The sequence below is a fragment of the Hetaerina americana genome, unplaced genomic scaffold (assembly GCF_022747635.1).
Source record: "Hetaerina americana unplaced genomic scaffold, ioHetAmer1.1.p SCAF_71, whole genome shotgun sequence".
Taxonomy (NCBI): Eukaryota; Metazoa; Arthropoda; class Insecta; order Odonata; family Calopterygidae; genus Hetaerina; species Hetaerina americana.
In genome coordinates this window covers 900,489-921,865 of record NW_027287328.1, presented here as the reverse complement: position 1 = coordinate 921,865, position 21,377 = coordinate 900,489, and the positions used below count along the sequence as shown (strand labels likewise).

Below are 21,377 nucleotides of genomic sequence, written 5' to 3'. Positions count from 1 at the left end.
GGGAATGGAATGGTCACGCCAACACTCTTCCTCACCCTATCCAATGATACTTAAAATGCAGGTATTCTCATGCTGTGACTGTGAAGTGCCCCAGCATTCCTTCCCGCTGTATTCACGTTCACTCATGCTCTGGACAAGTGCAATGCCTCTGATGAGGCCCATCATAGTTACTGTCTGGAATAATTTATTTAACCTACCCATTCAGACTTGGTATCAGGATATAAGGGATGATTAAGTGATTATGATTGGCAGTTAAACACACATTTTCTGCAGGTGTCTTTTGGTGGTCATGAACAATAAATGTACCCTGGAATTTCTTCGTTTGCCCAGGTATGACTTGCAATTGAGAAATCATCTCTGGTGACTGATGTCTCATCATCAGGTAGCAAAAACTCCAGGAAAAGGGGCTAACCCCAGTTGCTAGCAGAAAAATTTGACTCATGTTCTTCTTTTAGAAGATCAGCCACAGTACAGATGTAGTGATTTTAATGCCCAAAATACTCAAGATTATTTACTTATATTGACCTCTTCCTGGCAGTGATCACTGTATACCATGTATCTCTATCCTCTTCCCTCTGTTCAAACAATTGCATGCTTTTTGGTTGATGATTGTGACAGTTGCCTGAGCCTGTGATGGACATTGGTGGAGTAGAGGAATATATATATTTTCACATTCTCTTTTCCCTGAACTCTTGAAACATTCTCATCAAAAGTTGGTGCCTCTTTGGATAGTGTTCATAGTGTAGTAACAAAGCTTCCAATGAATGTCTCTGCTCTGCTGTATAAAATGTTATTCATGGTATTAAAAGGTATTCTGGTTCCGAAAGCTCTAGCTTACACAAAAAATGCACTGGCTCAAATGCATGGAGAAATCCATGAAGTTAAATTTATAAAGTTAAAAGGCAGTCATAGGCCATGATTTACACTTTAAGTGCACATATTGTACATTTGCTGGCAGTTTCGTAATCACTTCTAATATCTTGCCACCAAATTTGAATGGGTAGATCTTTACTTTCTTCAAATTAGAACAGAGGAAGGTTTTGTTTTCATGAAGAAAATTAGGCTTTGTTGTTACTGTTGGTATACGCTGAACACATTTTGTCCATCACGCCTGTAGTGTATGTATGTAGTCTATGTTTATATGTTAGTGAATGCATAGCATTTCACTGTGAAGTACAGTTGTGTATGGAAGTAGTGTCAAAAACAATTTTGGCAATTTTAGGCTAGACATGGTTCCTGGCTTTAATTTTTTACTAATAAATAACCATTTTTAGTTGTATCGAAACCATGAAGAAAATTTTATAATTATAATTTAAAAAATAATTTATTTTGTTGTCCAAAGCTTTGCTGCTATTCTACTTGAAATTACTATGTGCTTCAAATTAAATATTTGTGAAAATACTTTCTACTCAAAAGTCTCTATTATGATTAACATAATTTTGCAAAATGGTGATCTTGGTTGGGATAATTCTGTATTAGGTACGTAATCACAATATTAAAATAGTCCTAGTGCAGTAGAATGTGTATTTACCACGATATCTATGGGGCTGACTTACATACTGAGTGTATATTTACTTAATACTTGAAATATAGTAAGTTTGATGGCACCCATTTACAGAATGCAGTTTAAGATCTCTTGAGGTAATAAAATTTTTCATTCAGTGAAAAAAGAGCACACCCTGGAATTTATCCAAAAGTGGGCTCATGTGAATATTCAATGATACATTTTTCATTTTTCAATGCCCTCACACTACGTCATTCATTTTTATATGAAATCTACAAACTTTGCGCTATTTTATCAATTTGTTTTAGAGTCTGCATATTACAAGGGTAATTTGAAATTTCTTGGAATGGAATAGAAAAAAACAACTTACCACAGGGAAACTTTTTTATTTTTCAATGTACTTCCCATGTACACTAATGCACTTGGTCCAGCAATGTTCCAATGTTTTGATCCCATCTCGAAAATTAGATTCCTTCAGGCCTGCAAAATACTCATCTACTTCAGCTGTTTGTTTGAAAGGAATCTCTGTCCACTGAGGAAAATTTTAAGATTGGGGAAAAGATGAATCTGATGGAGCAAAATCAGGCGGATGTGGTAACAATTTATCATAGTTCACATATTTTTGCCATAGCAATGGCACTTGTGTGTGGTCATGCATTGTCTTGATGAAAGATGACTATCTTCCTTGCTAAACCTGGCCTTTTCTCGTGTATCTTTTGCTGTATTTGGTCCAGGAGGTTAGCGTAGTATTTTTCAGCAATTGTTTAACCAATGGGAAGATACTCTTATCAGCAGAATTCCTTTTGCATCTCAGAAAACTGAAGCCATCACCTTTCCGGCTGACTGTATTGCCTTTGCATTCTTTGGTGTTGGTGAATCAACATATTTCCACTGCTTTGACTGCTTTTTGTCTCTGGAATATAGTAGTGGACCCAATTTTCATCTCTGGTCACAAATTGGTTCAGAAAATCTTGTTGGTTGCTCATAAAACAGCTAAAAAATTGTTCAGAAATTTCCATTCTGATCCATTTTGTGATCCTGTGTGGAGAGTCGCGACACCCGTGTAGCAGATAATTTTCTCACATTCAATTCCACTGTTAAAATGTGATATGCCCATTGAAGTGACATCCCTACAGCTTCAGTAAATTCTTGCACTTTCAGTCTGGGATCCTCCATGACCATTTTCTGCACTTAAGCAATCATTTCAGGGATAGTGGCACATTTTGGCCAACCACTCCGGGGATCATTATCTAAGCTGTCCTGACCACTCTCCAACTCCTTTGTCCACTTTGGCAACAGCTGAATATGAAGGAGCAGAGTGTTCTGGAAGCTGGCATGAATTTCCCTTTCATACTTTTCGTTAAAAATTATTTAATCACTTCTCGAATCTCAATTTTTTCCATTTTCACAAATCACTAGACGGGAATAATAACAGAGAGATACCCACACTACATTATTTCCCTGAGAACTGATGCATCATGAAGGGTTTCCTATTACTACAAAGGAATCTTGTGCTAGCACTGATATCTGATGGTGATTCTGAGAACCTTTCAAAATACCCTGGTACCACTGAAACGGAGCAAAATAATATTAAAAACTAAGGTATGTGACTGTACCCTAGTGGCTGGAGTGTGACCCTGGTGACCCTAGGGACTGTGAAGTACCCTATCCTGCCTGTGACTGAAGACAACCATGCTCATTGGGGGCATAATGCTACAATCTAAGATAAAACAAATCATCTGTTTGTATAGGCTCAATAAGTAAAACAAATGAATTGTGTATTTATTGACTAGATAGGGAAACTTCCAATGAACCAGTTGAGAATGTTTAAATGTCAGTAATAACAGACCTGAGTTTTCCATAAATTTTTATTATATCCAATCTTTTGAAATTCATAGCAATGGAAGTAATTCCTTTGTTTATATATTTCAATTTTTTCAAATGTTTTATCTCGTAGGATGCCCATGACGGAGAAGTGAATGCTGTTAAGTGGAGTCCTGTAGATCGATTACTGGCAACTGGTGGGGCTGACAGAAAAGTTAAACTCTGGGATGTTTCCAAAGGTCAGTTCACTTTCATGTATAATAATATTTTTTTCTCAATTCTATACTTCACAGTGTCCAATCCAATTATTTAATGATGAGGATATGTATATGCATAAATGTTCACTTTCTGCTTAGGAGAGCATGGGGATGATGAAGCAAGGGAAGTAATGATGATAACATATTATCTCCAGCTAAAACTTGCACAAATTGCATTTAATGACATGCATAGAACTATGGTTTTATTTTCACATTGGATACACAGGTGGGAATGCTTTGTGTTAAGCTCATTTACCAATATGTATGTGTTACCTTCATCCATTGCATTCATTGCACATGAGAAATTATCCTTTCCAAAGGTATTTTTGAAGATTCCTTTAAATAACTCTTTTGTACTTGAAAATGATATCACCAATAGAAAATTCTTTGGCATGTTTCCTGAACACAGTCTTGTGTGATTTATTCCAAATGTTAATACAGAAATCTTGGGAAAATATTTTACCTCTGCCTTGTTAGTGTAAATTTAAATATGAAAGACTTGGGGAGATAAAGCTCAAGAATGTAATGTAGCTTTCACAATTCATAAATACAGTCAGAGCCTTTATTTGAGTTCTTGGAATTTATATTTTCTAGTAATTTACAGACTGTAAGGAATAACTTATCAGGTGGTAATTGCAGCGAGCAAATGCTTGATGAGCTGCAGATTATTCAAGATAAAGTGCATGTTACTATTAGGCAGAAGAAGTTCAAGCAGTTAAAATTACCAGACATTTTTGTTAAATAATCTTGTGAATCATTCGAGAGTTTCAATGGTTCCTGATGACAATTAAGACTGAAATGGATCGGTCATCTTAATTTTTTCTTATATTTACATTGTCTTCTTTCATTTTCAGAACTTGAAACATTATTTATTTGTAGGGTCCATAGGTACCTGTAAAGTGCATTTTCATGACAGTGTTCCTTTTTCCTTAATTAATTTTTTCTTGATTTCATGTAACATGTTGAAGTCATAACTAATCATAAATCATGTTCCGATAAGGAAGGAGAAAATAATTTACTTTGACATATTTTATGCATCCAAGATGTTTAATGTGATTTTGTTATTTTCATTCATCAAATATAAATAAATGAGGAGAGCTGTAGCTTAAGAGGTAAATACTAATAATCCTGCTCTTTTTCAGTTTATATCTGTTCATATTTTTACCTTTACTCCGGTAATTAAGCTTGTAAAAGTGAAAATTCTCCTTTTTCCATGATTTGCAATATTCCTGCATCTGTCTTTGTGTGGTATGAGGGAAGGGAAGTTCATGGGGTGAAACCAATATCAGGAACTGCCCTCCAAAGGTTAGCTAACTTTCAATGGAGTCTGGGCTTAATTAATTGATTTATTAAAATACCTAATTTATTGGTCATTATTACTTTAACTGTTCCTTATAAGAAGTTTTTGCTGAAGTGTTGCTTACAATCCATGGGAATAGGAAGGAAAGAAGAGTGTCCTTCAAACAGCTGTCAAAAGTGTTGTTGGAGAATGAAGAGCACTGAGGAAGACACAGTTTATTGCCCCCAGCATGCACGAGAAGGTGATAGCCATTTACTTGTCTTCAAGCAGTCAAGCTTTTGCGTTTTCTAGAAAATATTGCATGAAGGCAGATATAGAAGGCGAAAAATCTGATATTTTCTGTCATTTAACCATAAATCTAGGATAAATGGAAATTCTGGGTCATTACAGTAATGAAAGTTGTAGTTTAGAATATTGCTTATTGTTTCATCTACCACTGAGTAACAGAAGAGTTCTTCACTATTGGCAGTCTTTAAGTCGGTAGTGTCATCTTCAAATAATTATTACAATATTAGGTAGTTTTTAAATTTATCTTAATAGAGGATATGATAATAAATATTTGTAATTAGTAATTGTGTAGATGTAACTAATTCATTCAATACCAAGGAGCATAAAAAGCAGTGCATTCTCCTTTTTTCAAATGTCTTTAATTGCGACAAATCTCCGAAGAAATTAATGTATTATTATTTCATGCTTTAATGCTTCATGTGGTTTATTAAACTTGAAAAATGTATACGCACATAGTTATCTGTTGAATGTTCTTGCTAGTATTTGTTGAAAATATTATTGCAATAATTAATGTCTCCATAATTTTTGGAATCCGTGCTATCTCTGCAGGATTCATTCCTATGGGCTGCTTATTTTTCACTATGAGTAGGAGCCAGTCACTATTACAGAAAAATGGTTTTAACTGTAGTAAAACCCTGACATTATTTAATTTCTGACCAAAAGTATAGTTTGACTTCTATTTCACATAGCTAAATGAAGAGATTACTTTTATTTTGGAAGCTAAACTTCGCTCAAACAAAATACTGTAGTGCTGTTATAAGTTAGCAAGTTACTTGTCTTTCTTTTTAATGCCTCGTAATATTTGTTTTAAGGTTTTATCTAGGATGTTACTTATTTATCATAACAATATTTGCCAGATGTAGTTATTATAAAGCTCAAGCTCGGATATATTCAGGTGAGAAATTGATTCTTTTCAATGAAACTTGCCCCAGTCTCTTAATGTTTATATCTATTTTTTATTCTTGAAACTCCGTGAAAAAATGATAAATCCACATTAAAACTATAGCATGTAATCATTCTATTTTGATTTCACATCATGTCTGCTGACCTGAGTCATAATCCTTAACAGTTGCTGGGACTGTTTCATTTAAGAAATGGTATAGATACAATTGATTCAAAATGTATAGTGCATATAGGAGTGTGATCATGCATTATGAAATATATTAATTTATTAAGTTCTTTGTTATGTCTTATAAGCTAAAGAAACAAAATAATTCAAATTTCATCCTAAAATTTAAAGTAATATGGAGAAATTGCAATGCAATGCATCCAGCTGCTGTCAGCAGTGATAAAATATCACTTGATGAAAGAAAATGGGTTCATGAATGCTATTTTTCAGGTTAAAAAGCCCCCTAGCGAGTTGAAAAGTGTTTATTCTTGCCATAATTTTGGTCTAGCTTGGTACATTTTAATTTTATGTTAGTCGCCTTACATGTACATTAAGAAAGCAAATTACTGTTGAAAAATAAATGCTCCCTATGCTGATCTGTTTAGGTGTCAGTGAGAGCAGAGGCATCCTGGTGGGAAGCAATGCAGCTGTGATGTCGGTAGACTTCGACTCAACAGGGACCCTAATCCTTGGTTCCTCCAATGATTTTGCCAGTCGTGTGTGGACAGTTGCAGATCAACGCCTAAGGGTAAGTTGGCAGTTTGCAGTTTGAAATTTTGGCAGAGATATGTTAGATACCCTTAGATTCTCTTGTTAGGCTAGGAATGCTGCAGGAACTTTCATCGGAAACAGTCGATCCTTTTTATCTGCAGAGTCTGCCCCATGCCTAAAAAATCGTTTTTGTTCAAAAAAAGATTAATTTAGCAAGTTGTAACATCTATTAAAGTCAGTTGAACTGGCTTCTCAATTTTTGATAGAATAATCCTATATATTTTTCATTGTTGCGCAAGATTTTGTGTTCAGCCTGTTTGCAATAAAGATGGTTTTTCTTCTTGGGGGATCAGTTTGACTTCCTTTGGTATAAAATAATGATGTACCATTAGTTTCAGAAGTATGCTACAATTTACTTCTCCATTTTAAGTGACTGGATTGTCGCAGTGAATTCACACCCTATATGACATCCACTGCCATTAAAATTAGGAGCAGCTGAATACATACCTTTCATGGTTACAGAAATACTTAGCCTTGATACAAACTCTCCATCTCATTTCTCACCCCATGTATTGCTTAAAAAAAGTGAACTGTGTAATTATAAAGCTTAATTTATTTTGATTTAACATAATTTATGATTAAAATCAGTTAAATACACAGCAACCTTTATTTTTTCACCAACATTGTCATAGTAGAGAATAGGACAAGCATATGATATTTTATGACACTCATGTGATCATCTTATCCTCGCAAGTCATTCCAAATGGCATCATTAGAACACAAGATATATTGGCTGTAGCCAAATGAAAGGACTTGCAGCTAAAGTTATGGACCATGTTTGAACTAGCACATTCAGACTTATTTTTGAAGGAGAGTAAGTGAGAAAGCATGAGAAATTATATACATTCTATAAATTTTTGAAAAATCCTTCTCAGAACTTCCAAAGCACAAAATTAAAATCAACTTTCATCACTCTCTAAATTTTTTTAGGGGTATAAATACATTCCTACTCTAATCTATCTGTTGCTACTGGAAACATGGTGATAAGTTCATCACATTTTATGCCATAATAGGTATCCAAATAAGATACCTTTGTGTATTCTGTTCATCCAACCCTCCAGTATCGTGATGGCCCCTATCAGGTATATACTGTTGCTAGTTTATTACAAACATCTTATCATTTCAAATTAATATTATGTAGCGTTGCAGTCATATTGCAAGTACATCACTGCCTTCACCTATATAATAGTCTCCTCAAATTTTTGCCACATTCATAAAAATATTTTGTTATCACATAGTTTTGTTTTTACGAACAAGCCCATATATGTCATTTGTGTAAACTTGTTCATTAAATAAACTTCTGCTAAAAGAATTTTGTTCTGAATGCCTTCAAAGTTTTGATGTTGTTGATACTTTTTGACATGCCTTGTGTGGTCACTAAGTTATTTGTATTTTGTCCATTGCATCCATCAAAAATTCATTCTTAATTTGTAAATAATATGGCATATAAGCATTTCTTTGTCAAAGAAGTGAAATGTTGTCAATTTTATGAAGCTCAGCCCGCCAACATCATTTGATTCCTGCTCAGTGCCTATCGAAATTTCCAATTTGTCATCACCATCTTATTTTCATTCACATAGATGTGGCACATTCTTTCTCAGCAGTCGCACTTCATTGCAATGAAACGAGGACGAAAGTATTGCACAGGATAAACTACATCACCAGTCAGGAATCACTATAAGCAGGTTGAAAAATTTGATTTCTTCTCTGTTGTTGCACCATAATGTCAAATATTTGGCGAAAAATTGGTATTAATGCATACAAAAACGTATAAGTTCTGATTCATCCATATTTTTCTTTTTGCATCAGCACCATACATATACCTCAGGAAAGCTTTGTTTTGTAGGTTGGAGGGAGTCCCGTTAAGCTTCATGTGACCATGCAAGGGATCACCTCACCAATTGGGTGGTTTAAACTTTTGGGGACACCTTCCGTGGCCTTCCTGGAGGTTCACTTATTGGGGATAGAAAATCAGTGTTTGACTGTGATACTTGGGAACAGTACTCTTGTGAGTAAGGGGAGGGAAGGGGCTCAGAAGCGTTGCCTCTTCCCTACCCATGGGGCCTCGCTGTGGTATAGCACCTCCCTCGGGGGTACCACCTGCGCTGGTGCCATTTTCTCTTCGTCCTTCTTCCCGACTCGCCCCCTCCTCAGGAACACCCATGCAACCATTAGTGCCACTTGTGCCAGCAGGAATGCTGCTGACCCGAATGCCAAGCCCTTTGTGTCCATGCAGCTAGCCACAATGTTGTCCTCTGCTTCATCTGTCCCCTCCCTTCTCTCGGGCCCGAATCGATCCGATATCCGTATGGACTGGACCAGAAGGAGGTTCTTCTCCTTGTGTATCTCGGGCTCAAGGGCAGACGTCTCCTCCGTAGACCTCCTCTTCCGTTTGCCAAAGAGTGAGTGTACAGCCAGGTGGAAGGCTTCTCTCAGTCCATCCTGCATGGCCTCCTCAACCTCCTCCTCAAACACGTTCTGGAATGCCAGTTGGGCTTCCTCAACTGCATATTTTTCTGCACTCTCATCAACGCTCTTGACCTCCACCGATCTCCTCCTCCTCTTCCCATACGAGTTGATGAATGGGCCATTGCGGAGATCATCCTCTGGATGTCCAATGGCTTCTGGGTCACTGAATCGATTGCATCTCACCGGCTCACAGGATGGCATGCAGGGCGTTACCAGTGCCCGAAATTGTACTACTTCAGATGTTGGGAACTTGAAGGCATCAAAGTCTGCTATGAGAACCTGCATTGATTAGAAAAATTTCATCAAATATAGTAGTTCAGTAAGGCTGTGTGTTAAGTAGTAAGTGGTGTGACTGAGTTTTAACTATGGTCATTATTGATTTTCAGTAGAAAAATTAATATTATAAATTAGGTTGATAAAATCCATGAGAGCCAATATTTTCATAAGCATGACAAAGTTCAGTGACTAGTGTAATTTGAGTGAAAGACAGAACAAGGCATAGATCAAAAGACAATTTTCACATTTCCCAAAACAAATTTTCAGTGATCTGACATATTTTTTAAATTGATGTTAATATGTTTACATAACATATGATAAATAAATTATGAATCGATTCTATGTATGAAAGGTAATTGGTGTCACCTATTATTTTTATATGTGTAGAGAACCTGTTCACATTGACTGTTAGGAATACTTCTGTGGCGTATCATAAAATGAGGAAAGGTTAAAGCATTTAAAGAAGCAAGTAATAATATCAGCTAGCCCTAAATTCATGGAATACTATTGGTGGGATTGGTACAATTCAATCTGTGAAATCTACTCCATTGGTAGTAATCATAGTAGAAACATCCTTCATGAATTACTAAAAATGTCCCTGGAATCTACATCTACATCAATACCCTGCGAGCCACCAAAAAGGTGTGCGGGAATAACATTGAGAATAGTCTTTCTGTGAAAGAATTGCGGCTGGGGCTTAGATATATATCAAGTTCGCAAGCCATCATCCATTCCTTGTGAAATATTTCACTATTGTAGTGGTAGTCCTGAAATAGGGTTACTGATGTGGGGCACCTAACTCCAAGCCGGTGGAGACTTTCCATGAGTTGCATTGACGTTGACGTATTAATGGGCAATATAGTCTGGATTTGTGTATTGGAACTCATTTTTCAAGAGATTAGGAAAGAAAATTTTATTCCTGGTGGATCTCCGGTGTGTAAATACAGGTCCCCAATCACTAGAAAATGACGTTTTAAGAATTAGAATGCATGTTATCGATTGTGTTGTCACCCTCCCAAAATATTTCTATTTTGTGCAAATTAATTTATTAAAGCCACTATGCCCTTAATATTTCCAAAACTATTGGAATAATAGTGTGCCTCAAATCATTGTCAAAATGACTGAATAAAGACCCTACATTATCAAGGTATGGGATCAGGTTAGTGTGTTGGTTAGTTTGCTGCCTTGTCACTTGGAGGACTCAAGTTTAAATCCTAGTGGTTGCAGTAATTTTCAGAGGTATCTCAAGTGTTACTTGGGTGCCATATGGAGACCACATCAAGTACAATATGATGTCCTTAGAATGGGACATTAAAAGTTTGCACCCTTTTTGGAGTCTTTCATTAAGAATAGGCTAATGATGCCAAGTTTTTCTCCACCTTTTCTTTTTTAATTCTGTTATTGAATTTTGGAAATTTTACCATTTCCAAATTATCCACTTATCTGCAATGGCATAAATGACCTCGGTAGTCAGTCGCCTCCCCTAATGATTACACTATTGAGGATGATCCCTTACCTTGGGTGAGTGGGCAGACTTTCGCAGAGGTCCCATAATGAACTGGTCAGTAGGACAGCCCTTCTCGTCGATGAGCACGATCTGTGCACTGTCCCCACCATCCATGGCCACAAGGTGCTGCACAAAAATCTCGAAGGGTGAGTCCTCTGGGATTTCGAACCGAAGGGACAGGGGGTCTCCAACCTGTGCAGATGCTGCAGTTCCGCCTCCATTCTCTCCCGTGCTCCACTCCTCTTCACCACGTGGCACGATCCTCATGATCACATCAGGTGAGCTGACCACCACCTCTTCTGTGATGGATGGCACAAAGTCTGACTGAACAGTTCCATCCTCGGACTCCCAACCATCTGCTGCACCTCCCCGTACCCTCAGATCCACTTCGTTTGAGACAGTCTTGTTGGTCAGGTCGTACTGGCATGTCACTGCCAGGCCCAAATCAGCAGATGTGACAATGAAGTCATGGTGTTGGATAACTATGTCAGTTGTGTACCTGGTATGGGAAGGAGGAAATGAGAATATGTCATTAAATTCCATAATTAGACCCCTGCACTCCAGATCTCTGCATTGGAATGTTACATGCCAACATGGAAAGCCAAGAGTATAATGAACCTAGAAAAATTGTGGTGTACAATGAAATGCATGAGCTCAGACTAGACATCTGTTAATTAATAATGATAGAGACAATCCCCTGTCACGTATCAAGTATGTCACTCTAACCAACTTTAATATTTCAATATTTTTTGGTAAAAAAGAAATTGCTTACATATTTCCCACTGTTATTATGGATTTGTCCATTCTATTGAGATTTTAATGTCACAGAAATGCTTAAAATAAACTGATCGGTCATTTACACTGTCAGCATAAATAGTTTATTTTGTGCCAAAACCATGTAACCCAGCCAAAAACCATCGCAAGAATCAGAAAAAAATTGAAACTTCGCCCTTATTTTAATGAATTTCATTGTTTTTATTCAGTAAATAGGTAGGTTACATACTTAACATATTTTTGGTCTCTTAATAGTGTTGTTCTTAAATAGCTTTCTTCAGCTTAAGGCAGTTGGAATGATGGTTGAACTAAATTTGCTTTTATTTAACGTGACAGTATTATGTTAAGAAGGAATGTTTGAGCATTAAATTCCGATTTGAGCTTATCCAATATGTCCATAATTGTTCTATGATAGAGCAGCTAATATTTTGGAAATCTGGATATTGTATTTACGAGGGTCATCCGGAAAGTAGTACCCGTTCGTGCCGCATGAAGTGCTGACGACACGAGTAGCCGCTGGACGAGGTCAGATAGCTTCAGTGGCTTGTCTGCCTTCTCTGAGCCAAGTTGCGTGACGCTAGCATTGCCTGTGTTGTTTCTGTGATTGTTTACAATGTTTAAAAAAAATTGAGAACGCCGCCAGTTGTGAAGTGAGGGCAGTGATTAAATTCCTCAATGCAAGAAACGTTCGCCCATGTGATATTCATCGCCAATTAAAGGAGGTGTATGGAGACAATGTAATGGACGAGTCGTCTGTTCGGCGGTGGTGTCGCAACTTCAACATGGGGAGGGGGAACACACACGACGATGAGCGTTCGGGGAGACCGTCTGTCATTACAGACCAACTGGTGAGCTCAGTTGACGAATTCGTGAGGAACGATCGGCGCGTCACAATTGATGACATCTGTGAGCATTTTCGCAATGTTTCTCGAACAATTGTTCATGAAATTGTTAAACACCATCTGCATTATGCAAAAATTTGTGCAAGATGGGTCCCTCGCGTATCTCAATGAGCTGGCGGCGAAGGACTATGCAGCAGGAATACAGAAACTTGTCACACGTTATGACAAATGCCTTAATTTGCTTGGAGATTATGTTGAGAAGTAGTTTAAAGTATCCTCTTTCAAATAAAATTTTTTATGTTTGTTAATATTTACTTTTGTGTCTTTATTTCACGAACGGGTACTACTTTCCGGATGACCCTCGTATAAAGGAAATTAAAGAAAAATATTTGGAAGCCAAAAAGTTAATGAAAAAAGTGATAAGATGCAATTTTTTTGGAAATAAGATCCTTGGAAGAGATGATGGGAAGGTCAATTAGGAAGAATCAGTCTGGATAAATAGGGAAAGGAAGCAAAGTGCTGGTGCTAATTGTATAAATGTTTATTTTAGTCCCAGTCAAGGACAATGTCGTAATAGGAGTGGACACCATCATGAGATGTACCTGGATATAGAAAACATTATGAATACGATGCAAAAAAGGAAAGTTTTTGGGCTCTTTGTGAGAATATAGGAGACAAAATTAACCAGTGGGATAATGGAGTACTTTGATAAAAAAAAAAGTGCATGGCTCGTGGATGTGGAAAAGGACTTGCAAGGAATGAGAATTAATTGAGAGAGAATGAAGGAAATTAACATACGTAGATATTTGTTGAGGAAAAATTGAGCACCGGGCAGAATAATAGGTAAGGGAACCCTGCAATAAAATGACGAATTGGAAGAGAAAAGAGAATATCACAAAAAAACTGGTGAGCGAATTTGGTCCTTAGTTAGCCACATCAAAAGAAGAAGAGATAAAGGGAGTGGGCATTTTAGACTAAATCTGGTATACGTAGTATGGAGGAGGGCATAAAGTATATATCAGCAACTTAAGGCAGGTGATGGCAGGAATATATTCTATGGCATAAACTTTTTATCATTCCTTGTATTATTGTCACGTGATTGTAGAAAAATTGCTCCATCTGTAATGAATGATATTCATCATTACTACTGGTTACCTCCTCAACTGTTAAAATAAATGAGATGAATTTTCATATCATTACTAGTCTATCCCTACAATGATATTACTCTTTTTACTAGAGCAGGTAGGATTCATGTATTTAGGAAGTGTTTTAGAAGTAGGGAGCTAAGTAGTTAGGGCAATAACAGATTAATGTTATTTGATAAAAAGTTTTTACTTAGAGGAGTGGCTTAATGATAGATACCATGGCATAAATTGGAGGCATTTTACATGTAGGTGTGGGTGATGATGAAAGAAGTGAAATGGACAGAAAGAAAAACAAATGAAAGAGTTCTTAACACAGGGAGGGAGGAGAGACGGTTTTAGGGAAGAATTCTATGACAGGAAAGATGGATGCAGAGCATATAGGTAGCTCAAGACTATGGTATAGGTTAGAATGTTAGTTAGATGAGGTAGAGGTAGGGAGGCAGGACTTGTGATATGTGGATTTGAAGAATGTCTTATTGTAATACAAGTTTATAATATTTTTTTAGTAGTGTATTAGTTCGGGCATAGACATTTAGCATATCTTAGGTTTTGGATTGATCAAAAACCTATCTTGACTGGCATTTACTCGTAAAATTAATTGGTCTATCTTAGGGAGGCCCTGCAGACCAAGACTTCCTCTCTGATCCTGTTTTTCAATAAGTTTTATAACAGTGCTTTAAGTTAAATATTATTGTGGGCTGTGGAAATTATTGTTATTGAGGGTTAAATTGTGGTAAGTTACAACTCACCTTCCCACGACCCCTCCGCCGCCGTCGCCCGTCGATCTGCCGACCCTTCTCCGGGCCGCCTCCTTACCCCCCGTCGCTCGCCCATCCCTGGCGCCGATGCCGGTAGCACCCTTGCCTTCCGCCATCCGCACCTCCCCGCGCCTCACGCCGCAGTCGACGTCGTCGTACGGAAGCTCCAAGGCGAAACGCATGACGGCCGTCACGTCCTCGGCGCAGGACTTCGGGTTGCCGCGTGCATAGATCTTGCCACCGAAGAGTCGGTCGGCGGCCACGCGGGCCACCATCCCCCTGGCGCCGCACTCGACGCTCACGTTGTAGCAGGCGGACAGTTCCCAGGTGCTGGCCTCAGGGACAGGGATGTAGGCGGAGGGGAAGTGGGTCGCAGTGGCGGCGCTCAGATGCGAGAGGCGGCAGACCTTCTCCCCGGCCGAACCCCAGTCGTAGGAGCGACAGCGGAAGGGTGCCGTGGCCCCAGATGATACGGAGGACAAACACAGCTCCCGGCATTCGTCTGGACTCCCCACGTCCCTGTGTGCATTAATGCAGGAAATTTAAGGGCACATTTTAACAATTAGGTACATGATAGAGGAGAGAATGTTGGGGACTTGGTAGAGGATGGAACAGAATAGGCATGTTGGGTGGAATGAAGGGAGGTTGGGGAATAAGTGAATTTAAGAATGGTTCATTGCAATGCTAGTTTTAGAGTATTTATTTATCATTTTGTGAGGGACTTAAAATTTTAGCAGAGTATTGGATTCATCAAAAACCTCCGTTGACTGGTGAATTGCTTAGAAAATGTGTCTTTTGAATTTTTGATTAAGGTGTTTTTGGCCTATGTGAATTTGACAATTATTTTCACTCACCTAAATATAAGGAAAAAATAATGTATCGGTGTACATACAGTATTACTTCTCAACGCATATAAATGGGACTACTCTGCCGATGTAATAGACCACGATTGAATAATTTTTCGTCGTAACGTTATAATTTATAATGTAAGGGTGTAATTTGATTTCTGTTTCTCTCATGGTTCGAGTATATTTAGTTTATTTGAAAGAAATTGGAATTTTATAATTGTAAATATTAACTGTTCCAAATGGTCAAATACCATATGATTAAAAGCAAATCTTGTCTTTTTTTTTTAAATTGCTCACCTCTTGTTCGCTCTTAAGACTTGTATGTGAAATATGTTGCCATCTTCATCTGACGGCAAAATATTGCAGAAGTTTTAATTCTTTAGAGTACAACTGAAATGTGTTAAATTGACTATTCAAATGAACATATTTGGGTGCTTGTAGAGAGTGTTCTACGAGATCTCTTGTTAACAACGCCAACTTCATGGAGTAATTATGAAAAAGTGAAAGCCCCGGAAGACCATTTTCAAATCACTCCCAATAGATTAAAAGTGCTCACCTCAGAGAGACTACATTTTAATTTTCGGAATCCCTGAAATACGTAGCCCTAAGGCCAGAACCACTTAGTGGCAGTCAAATTTGTGACCTTTTCCCCATGCTCAACTGCGAGAGAGCATTCCTAAGGGAATGATATCGTCATTTGTTTAGGTGGGAGGGAGGGTGCTGGGTTGGAAGCGTTGTGCTTTGGGTCAGTCGCCGAGTGCGTACGGTCGTTTGTTTCTCTTGTGGTGCGACCCCGCTGGTCGCGGAGGCGTGAAACCGCGCTTTCGGGCGACTCACCTTAGAACGGAGTCGGCCGTCTTGAGCAAGACCCCGGGCAGGGATCGAAACTGGCACAGCCGCGACGGTTCATCCACGCACGCGTTCTCCATGTACTCCGAGCCCACCTCTTTGGCTTTCTTGAAGGACGTTCGGATGTCCGCTCCTAGTGTGGTGCGGTCCATTTCGTAGAGCACGCAGTCACCAGTCTGGTTGTTGTAGTTGGCGGACCTGTGTGGCGACAAGCAAACGAAAGGGAGGTTCGTTACTCAGGACACATGGGTAATGTCAAGGCCGGCCGACATTACAGCTCAGCCGACCGGGAAATCTCTCCTCTAAGCACTTCCGCGTTGTAACCACTAATGTGGCCATCTGAACCGGTGTGTGTGAAGCACCCGTGACGTATCGCTGACACCCTTGAGAAAGGGTGCCAAACTCATGATGTTTTAATCCCCCACCCCGCTAAAGATTGTACCCGTTTTATCGTATAGTTTCTCCGAGTTAAACTCATTTAATAGTATGGGTAATCATTTATTTTATCTGCAATATCTATTTGATTTGCAAAATTCAACTTAGTCATGGAGTGAATGGAATTAAACGTCCACATACTATTTTGCCCTTAAAGTTCCTCAGATAACGGAATAATGCTGTTTGATCGACAACGAGATATGTTTGTTAGTTCTCGGCGACCAAAACTGCTCTGATTTGTTACTAACGACAAAACTCACAAAATAATTTTCCTAACTATATATTAATATAAAGAGTGCACATATGTCTTTTTCAGTCATACTTGGGAACTTTCACGAAATTTGTAATTTAGGGCCATGTTTTAACCCTAATTGTTGTTTTTAGGGCTGCAAGCAGAATGCAATCACTATTAGAAAATCTTCCATTCAGCAATAAATGCTCGTAAAGTCAACTTCATACGTTCATAGAGAGACATATCGATATCGTTCGATTCGTGAACGAATTAATGGCTTTCAGAGTTGCATGTCAAATTTTGTTTTATTTTAATAAAGTCTTTGGCAAAATATCTTGAATACACTAACATTAAATATTTTGTTTATTTTTACAATATTTGAACCTTTTTTAATAAAATTAAATAATTTAGTGAAATTATCTTAGGTAGTCCTCTGTACCCATAGTACCCATGTGGAATGTATGAATTTCAAACTAAATCAGTCTATATCGTGTATAATTGTACTTTCAAAAAAGTATGCATTAATTTATTGATCTTTCATAATATAATTACTATATATATTTGCTGAACTTAATATTAATTTGAGTGGTCTGAAGAATACCCTTTAAAGGAATTGTTCTTTAATGATAAGGACATTACTTGACGGACGGAGGGAATTATATCCTGAATTATATCCCGTCAGCTAATTTTAAATCACATGCATTGAATAACGTGTTTCACGCCCTATGTACGTTTGTTTAGATTTTATGTGACTGCTGTCTAAAAGTTATCCACTGTATTGCGTGTAAGCGCAGATCTAAAACTGAATTATCGGATTCGCTCGCGCCTTGAAATACACCTACGGCCTCATTTCTGTAGCTTATTAGCATGAATCAGCAGGAAATGAATTTCTGATTAGATTTTTCCAGGAGTCGCGACCTTTTGTTGTGTTTCTGGGTGTAAACATTTTTGGCGTAGCCTTTATTCCAGTGTTACCTCACCCACGGTAGGGGTATTTAAAAAAAAGTGAGTCCTATCGTTTAATCTCGAGTGATTTCGTAATAAGACGTTATCTTCCACGCCTCAGATCTCCTTTGTTCTCCTCACTTCCGTGTCATCTTCTCGATTTTTTCGTCGGCACTCCCTTTATTTTTTGTCCTCCCCTCTCCTCCATCGCGAGTGGTTCATTCCTCGTTCCACCCTCCTGCGCACACTTTAAAGACCCCTTTTGTGCATGAGACTCTTAGCGTGCGTTTATTTGGCTGGCGTCCGTTTAACAACTCCAAAGAATATTATGGGTTCTTTCATCTAATGACGGATTTCGCGAACGATAGCGTTGGAGAAACGGGACCACATGTTTCGCCATACGAGTGTTAGGCGTGCGGTTTGAATCGCTATTGTATTGCATTCAAAATTGACGCACTGGACTTGAACTCTTGATGTTTGTACCCATTCCTTGCGGACTTAAAGCAAGAAAATGGTAAAACTGTCATATAGTATTCCCTCGTTCTATGATGCGTGCTTTTCTAAATCATGCGCCGTGGTATAAACGAACGTCGATCAGATGCATTAAACACTATTCAACCTTATTGAAAAAAATTCTTGTCTTTCGTCATAGTTATTTACAGGTATATACATGTATTTCTATTCATTATGTTTTTATTGCAAAAGTGTCACCATGGTTTATTTATCCATGACCAGGGTATGGATGTAAAACGTCCGTTGATGTCGATGTGATGAATCGTGGTGGTTGCAGTTAACTATATATTGCATGAAATAACCGAGTGTTTAAATTAATTTGAAGGGGCGTAGAAGGGGGTTTATTGTGTCATTGTACGGTACAAAGGCCTTTACGCTTACGTCACAAAACCATACTTAATTGTTGTGCTAATCGGGGTAACAATTTGGAGAGCTACGGAAATATTAGAGGGATGACTGAAGTTGGCTGGGCTAAAATTTAGTTATTAATTGCCTTTTGTTTTGTATTTTCGTTTGTTTAAGTAGTATTATTTCTTTAGTTAAGTATCGTCCCATTTTGTGTGGATTTAACATTTTCTTGCCATGTGCGAATCGATTAAGCAATAAGCCTCGCAAATATCAAAAGCATATTGAGTTCCTCTGAAAAACGTGCAGAGTCAAGTTATTGCCCGTATCCTGCGTAAAATACAGCGAATTCCTTGCACCGGTGTCATCGCGGTGTTTATGCATGCATGAAATCTCAACTTAATTATCCCCATCCGCCGTTGTCTCTCTCCCTTCTTCACGCATCCGTCCTTAAGAGGTATGAGGATCGGCACGCGCGCCGCTGAACTTGACCCCGGTAATGAGCGAGGCCGGTAATGCGGTCACTGGTATCATTCGAAGCTTAAGGAAAGCAAGGCAAAGCGTGGGATCTTGGTGAGTTGACGGTCGGGGAGGGTGGGTGGGAATTTCTCTTCCTCCCTTAGGGTCGGACCGGCCGCGCTAGCGGCGGTGACCTACCGCGGTCGCTGGCGCGTTGCAACCTCGTGCCCTTCGATCTCCCAAAGGCCCCAAACATGGGAGGATCCAGTTCCTTGAGAGCATTGCGCCGCAATTAATTTCGAGACCCAACTGAATGTGATGTCGTTAAGAAATTAGTCATGCCTTGTGGATCTGTGTTCTGCTTGCAGTACGCGCGAAATGTTCGTCATCTCGCCGCCGTTTCATGTACCGCACAAGTTTTTTTGTCGAAATGTGGTTTAAAACGCTAGGAAGAAACGAGTGCGTGGACGAATGGCTGAGGTTGGACTTTCTCTTGACCTTGCAGACCGATCGCGGGTAATCGACATTCTGGGCTTAGAGATCATGTATTAGTTTTCAAATGGTTCAGGCTCACACTCTCCGAATGGCTCAGAGTTGGATTTTTACCTTGAATAAAACCCAACTGTTGAATCTCAAGGTCCGCCCGGTATAATGTTAAAATCACAAGCAAAACATAAAATATGAATGCTTAAAAAAATCCTCCAGAAAGTTAATACTTTTGAGCGAATCAAGTGCTCCTCGTTAGACAGAATAGATACCATTATTATACCTCATAAAGGGGTAATTAATCTCCTATTTTCCACTAAAACGCAATTTTTTTAAATTGGAAGATATATATATATATATATATATATATATATATATATATATATATATATATATATATACATACATATGTGTGTATATATATACATATGTATATATATAAATATGTGTGTGTGTGTATATATATATATATATATATATATATATATATATATATATATATATATATATATATATATATATATATATAAATCCCCCGATCGTCTTGATCGTATACATAGCAAGTGGTACGAAAAACGAATCACTTGAGAGGCAATTGGACCTCTTTAAGCATGCTATTCCGAAATCAATTGTGGGGTGCTAATCAGTGGATATAATCATTTAGAACTGTAATCAGGTCAGACTGTGGTGACAGTATTTGAGGGGTAGGACGTCCAAAAAATGGATACAATGATTCATTTTACCCTTTTGAACAACACACGGCCATTACACAAAAGAGGAAAACAATAATGTATTCAAACGGTCCCACTTATACGAATATCCTTCTCTCATATTTCATGTTGCCCTAACATCCCCTTTTCTCCCATGCCCTTTTGGACTTTCCAAGATTTTTTCGCGTATCAAATTTATAGTCACAGACCATGAACATTTGAAGTTTATTAGAACATCCCCGGGAAAACATATATTTTTACTTCTTGGAAGTCACGGAAATGGTAGTGAAGTTATGTTTTCTCAAAAAATTATTTTTTTTGTCTTTTGCTCTCTGTGCTAGTAAAGTTGATTGTAGGGCTTTAGTCCCAAACTAGTTGAGCTGTAATTTTCGTGTCGAAAATATCAGCATTATTGATGTTGCCTCCCAATTGGTATTTCGGATACTTTCTACTCGCACTTAACAATTTCTTTTTGTTACCCCATTTATTACGCATGGTGAACTTTGTCCAATTAGAAAAAAACTTTGCTTCAGAGCCATCTTTGAATGAGCTTACAGTTTCAGATACCTTATGAACTTCAAGTAACAGGTAAATGGTTTCGCGAGTGTACCTTCGATATTTTAGTAAGGGTGCTTTTTAAAACGGATGCCTAGGTATTTTTTTTCTGTTTTTTGTGGCCTATGTATTGATTTTTTCCTGTTTATTTTTGTGTGTGCACAAACGGCTAAACAGAGAGCAAAATAAATTATTTGAAAATAAGGAAATAGCAGGAGTGTGTTTGATTGAACATCATTCGGAGGTTATGTATTTGTGAAAAGTTGACAATTTCCCTTCGCTAGCCCGGTTCTGATCTGGTTTTCTTTATGGCGCAGGAAATAGTGACGCCACTGTTTTTCATCAGTCACATTGGTGTGTTGAGCATCTGAATTTCGTTTCATGCTTCCCGCTCAT

At 38.1% G+C, this 21,377-nt stretch overlaps 2 protein-coding genes across 5 annotated transcripts in view; one reads left to right on the top strand and one right to left on the bottom strand.

Annotated features, from left to right (window-relative positions):
- Atg16 (Autophagy-related 16) overlaps positions 1 to 21,377 on the top strand; it is a 348,158-nt gene that overhangs the window by 14,150 nt on the left and 312,631 nt on the right. For 2 of the 4 annotated variants that reach the window (XR_011702746.1, XM_071595923.1), the window contains exons 6-8: positions 3,462 to 3,567; positions 5,025 to 5,126; positions 6,668 to 6,810. Coding sequence is in view for 3 of the 4 variants with exons in the window: in XM_071595923.1 (XP_071452024.1) it covers positions 3,462 to 3,567; positions 5,025 to 5,126; positions 6,668 to 6,810 (351 nt within the window). In the remaining variant the exon portion in view is untranslated. The remainder of the gene's footprint in view (positions 1 to 3,461; positions 3,568 to 5,024; positions 5,127 to 6,667; positions 6,811 to 21,377) is intronic. The other 2 variants (XM_071595924.1, XM_071595925.1) reach the window with 1 other exon arrangement.
- The window catches only part of LOC139697269 (uncharacterized), a 47,747-nt gene continuing 35,234 nt past the window's right edge, over positions 8,865 to 21,377 (bottom strand). The window contains exons 3-9 of the mRNA XM_071595922.1: positions 16,290 to 16,499; positions 14,727 to 15,123; positions 13,857 to 13,864; positions 11,451 to 11,584; positions 11,095 to 11,405; positions 9,366 to 9,581; positions 8,865 to 9,170 (exon numbers count right to left, since the gene is read on the bottom strand). Of these exons, the coding sequence (XP_071452023.1) occupies positions 8,865 to 9,170; positions 9,366 to 9,581; positions 11,095 to 11,405; positions 11,451 to 11,584; positions 13,857 to 13,864; positions 14,727 to 15,123; positions 16,290 to 16,499 (1,582 nt within the window). The remainder of the gene's footprint in view (positions 9,171 to 9,365; positions 9,582 to 11,094; positions 11,406 to 11,450; positions 11,585 to 13,856; positions 13,865 to 14,726; positions 15,124 to 16,289; positions 16,500 to 21,377) is intronic.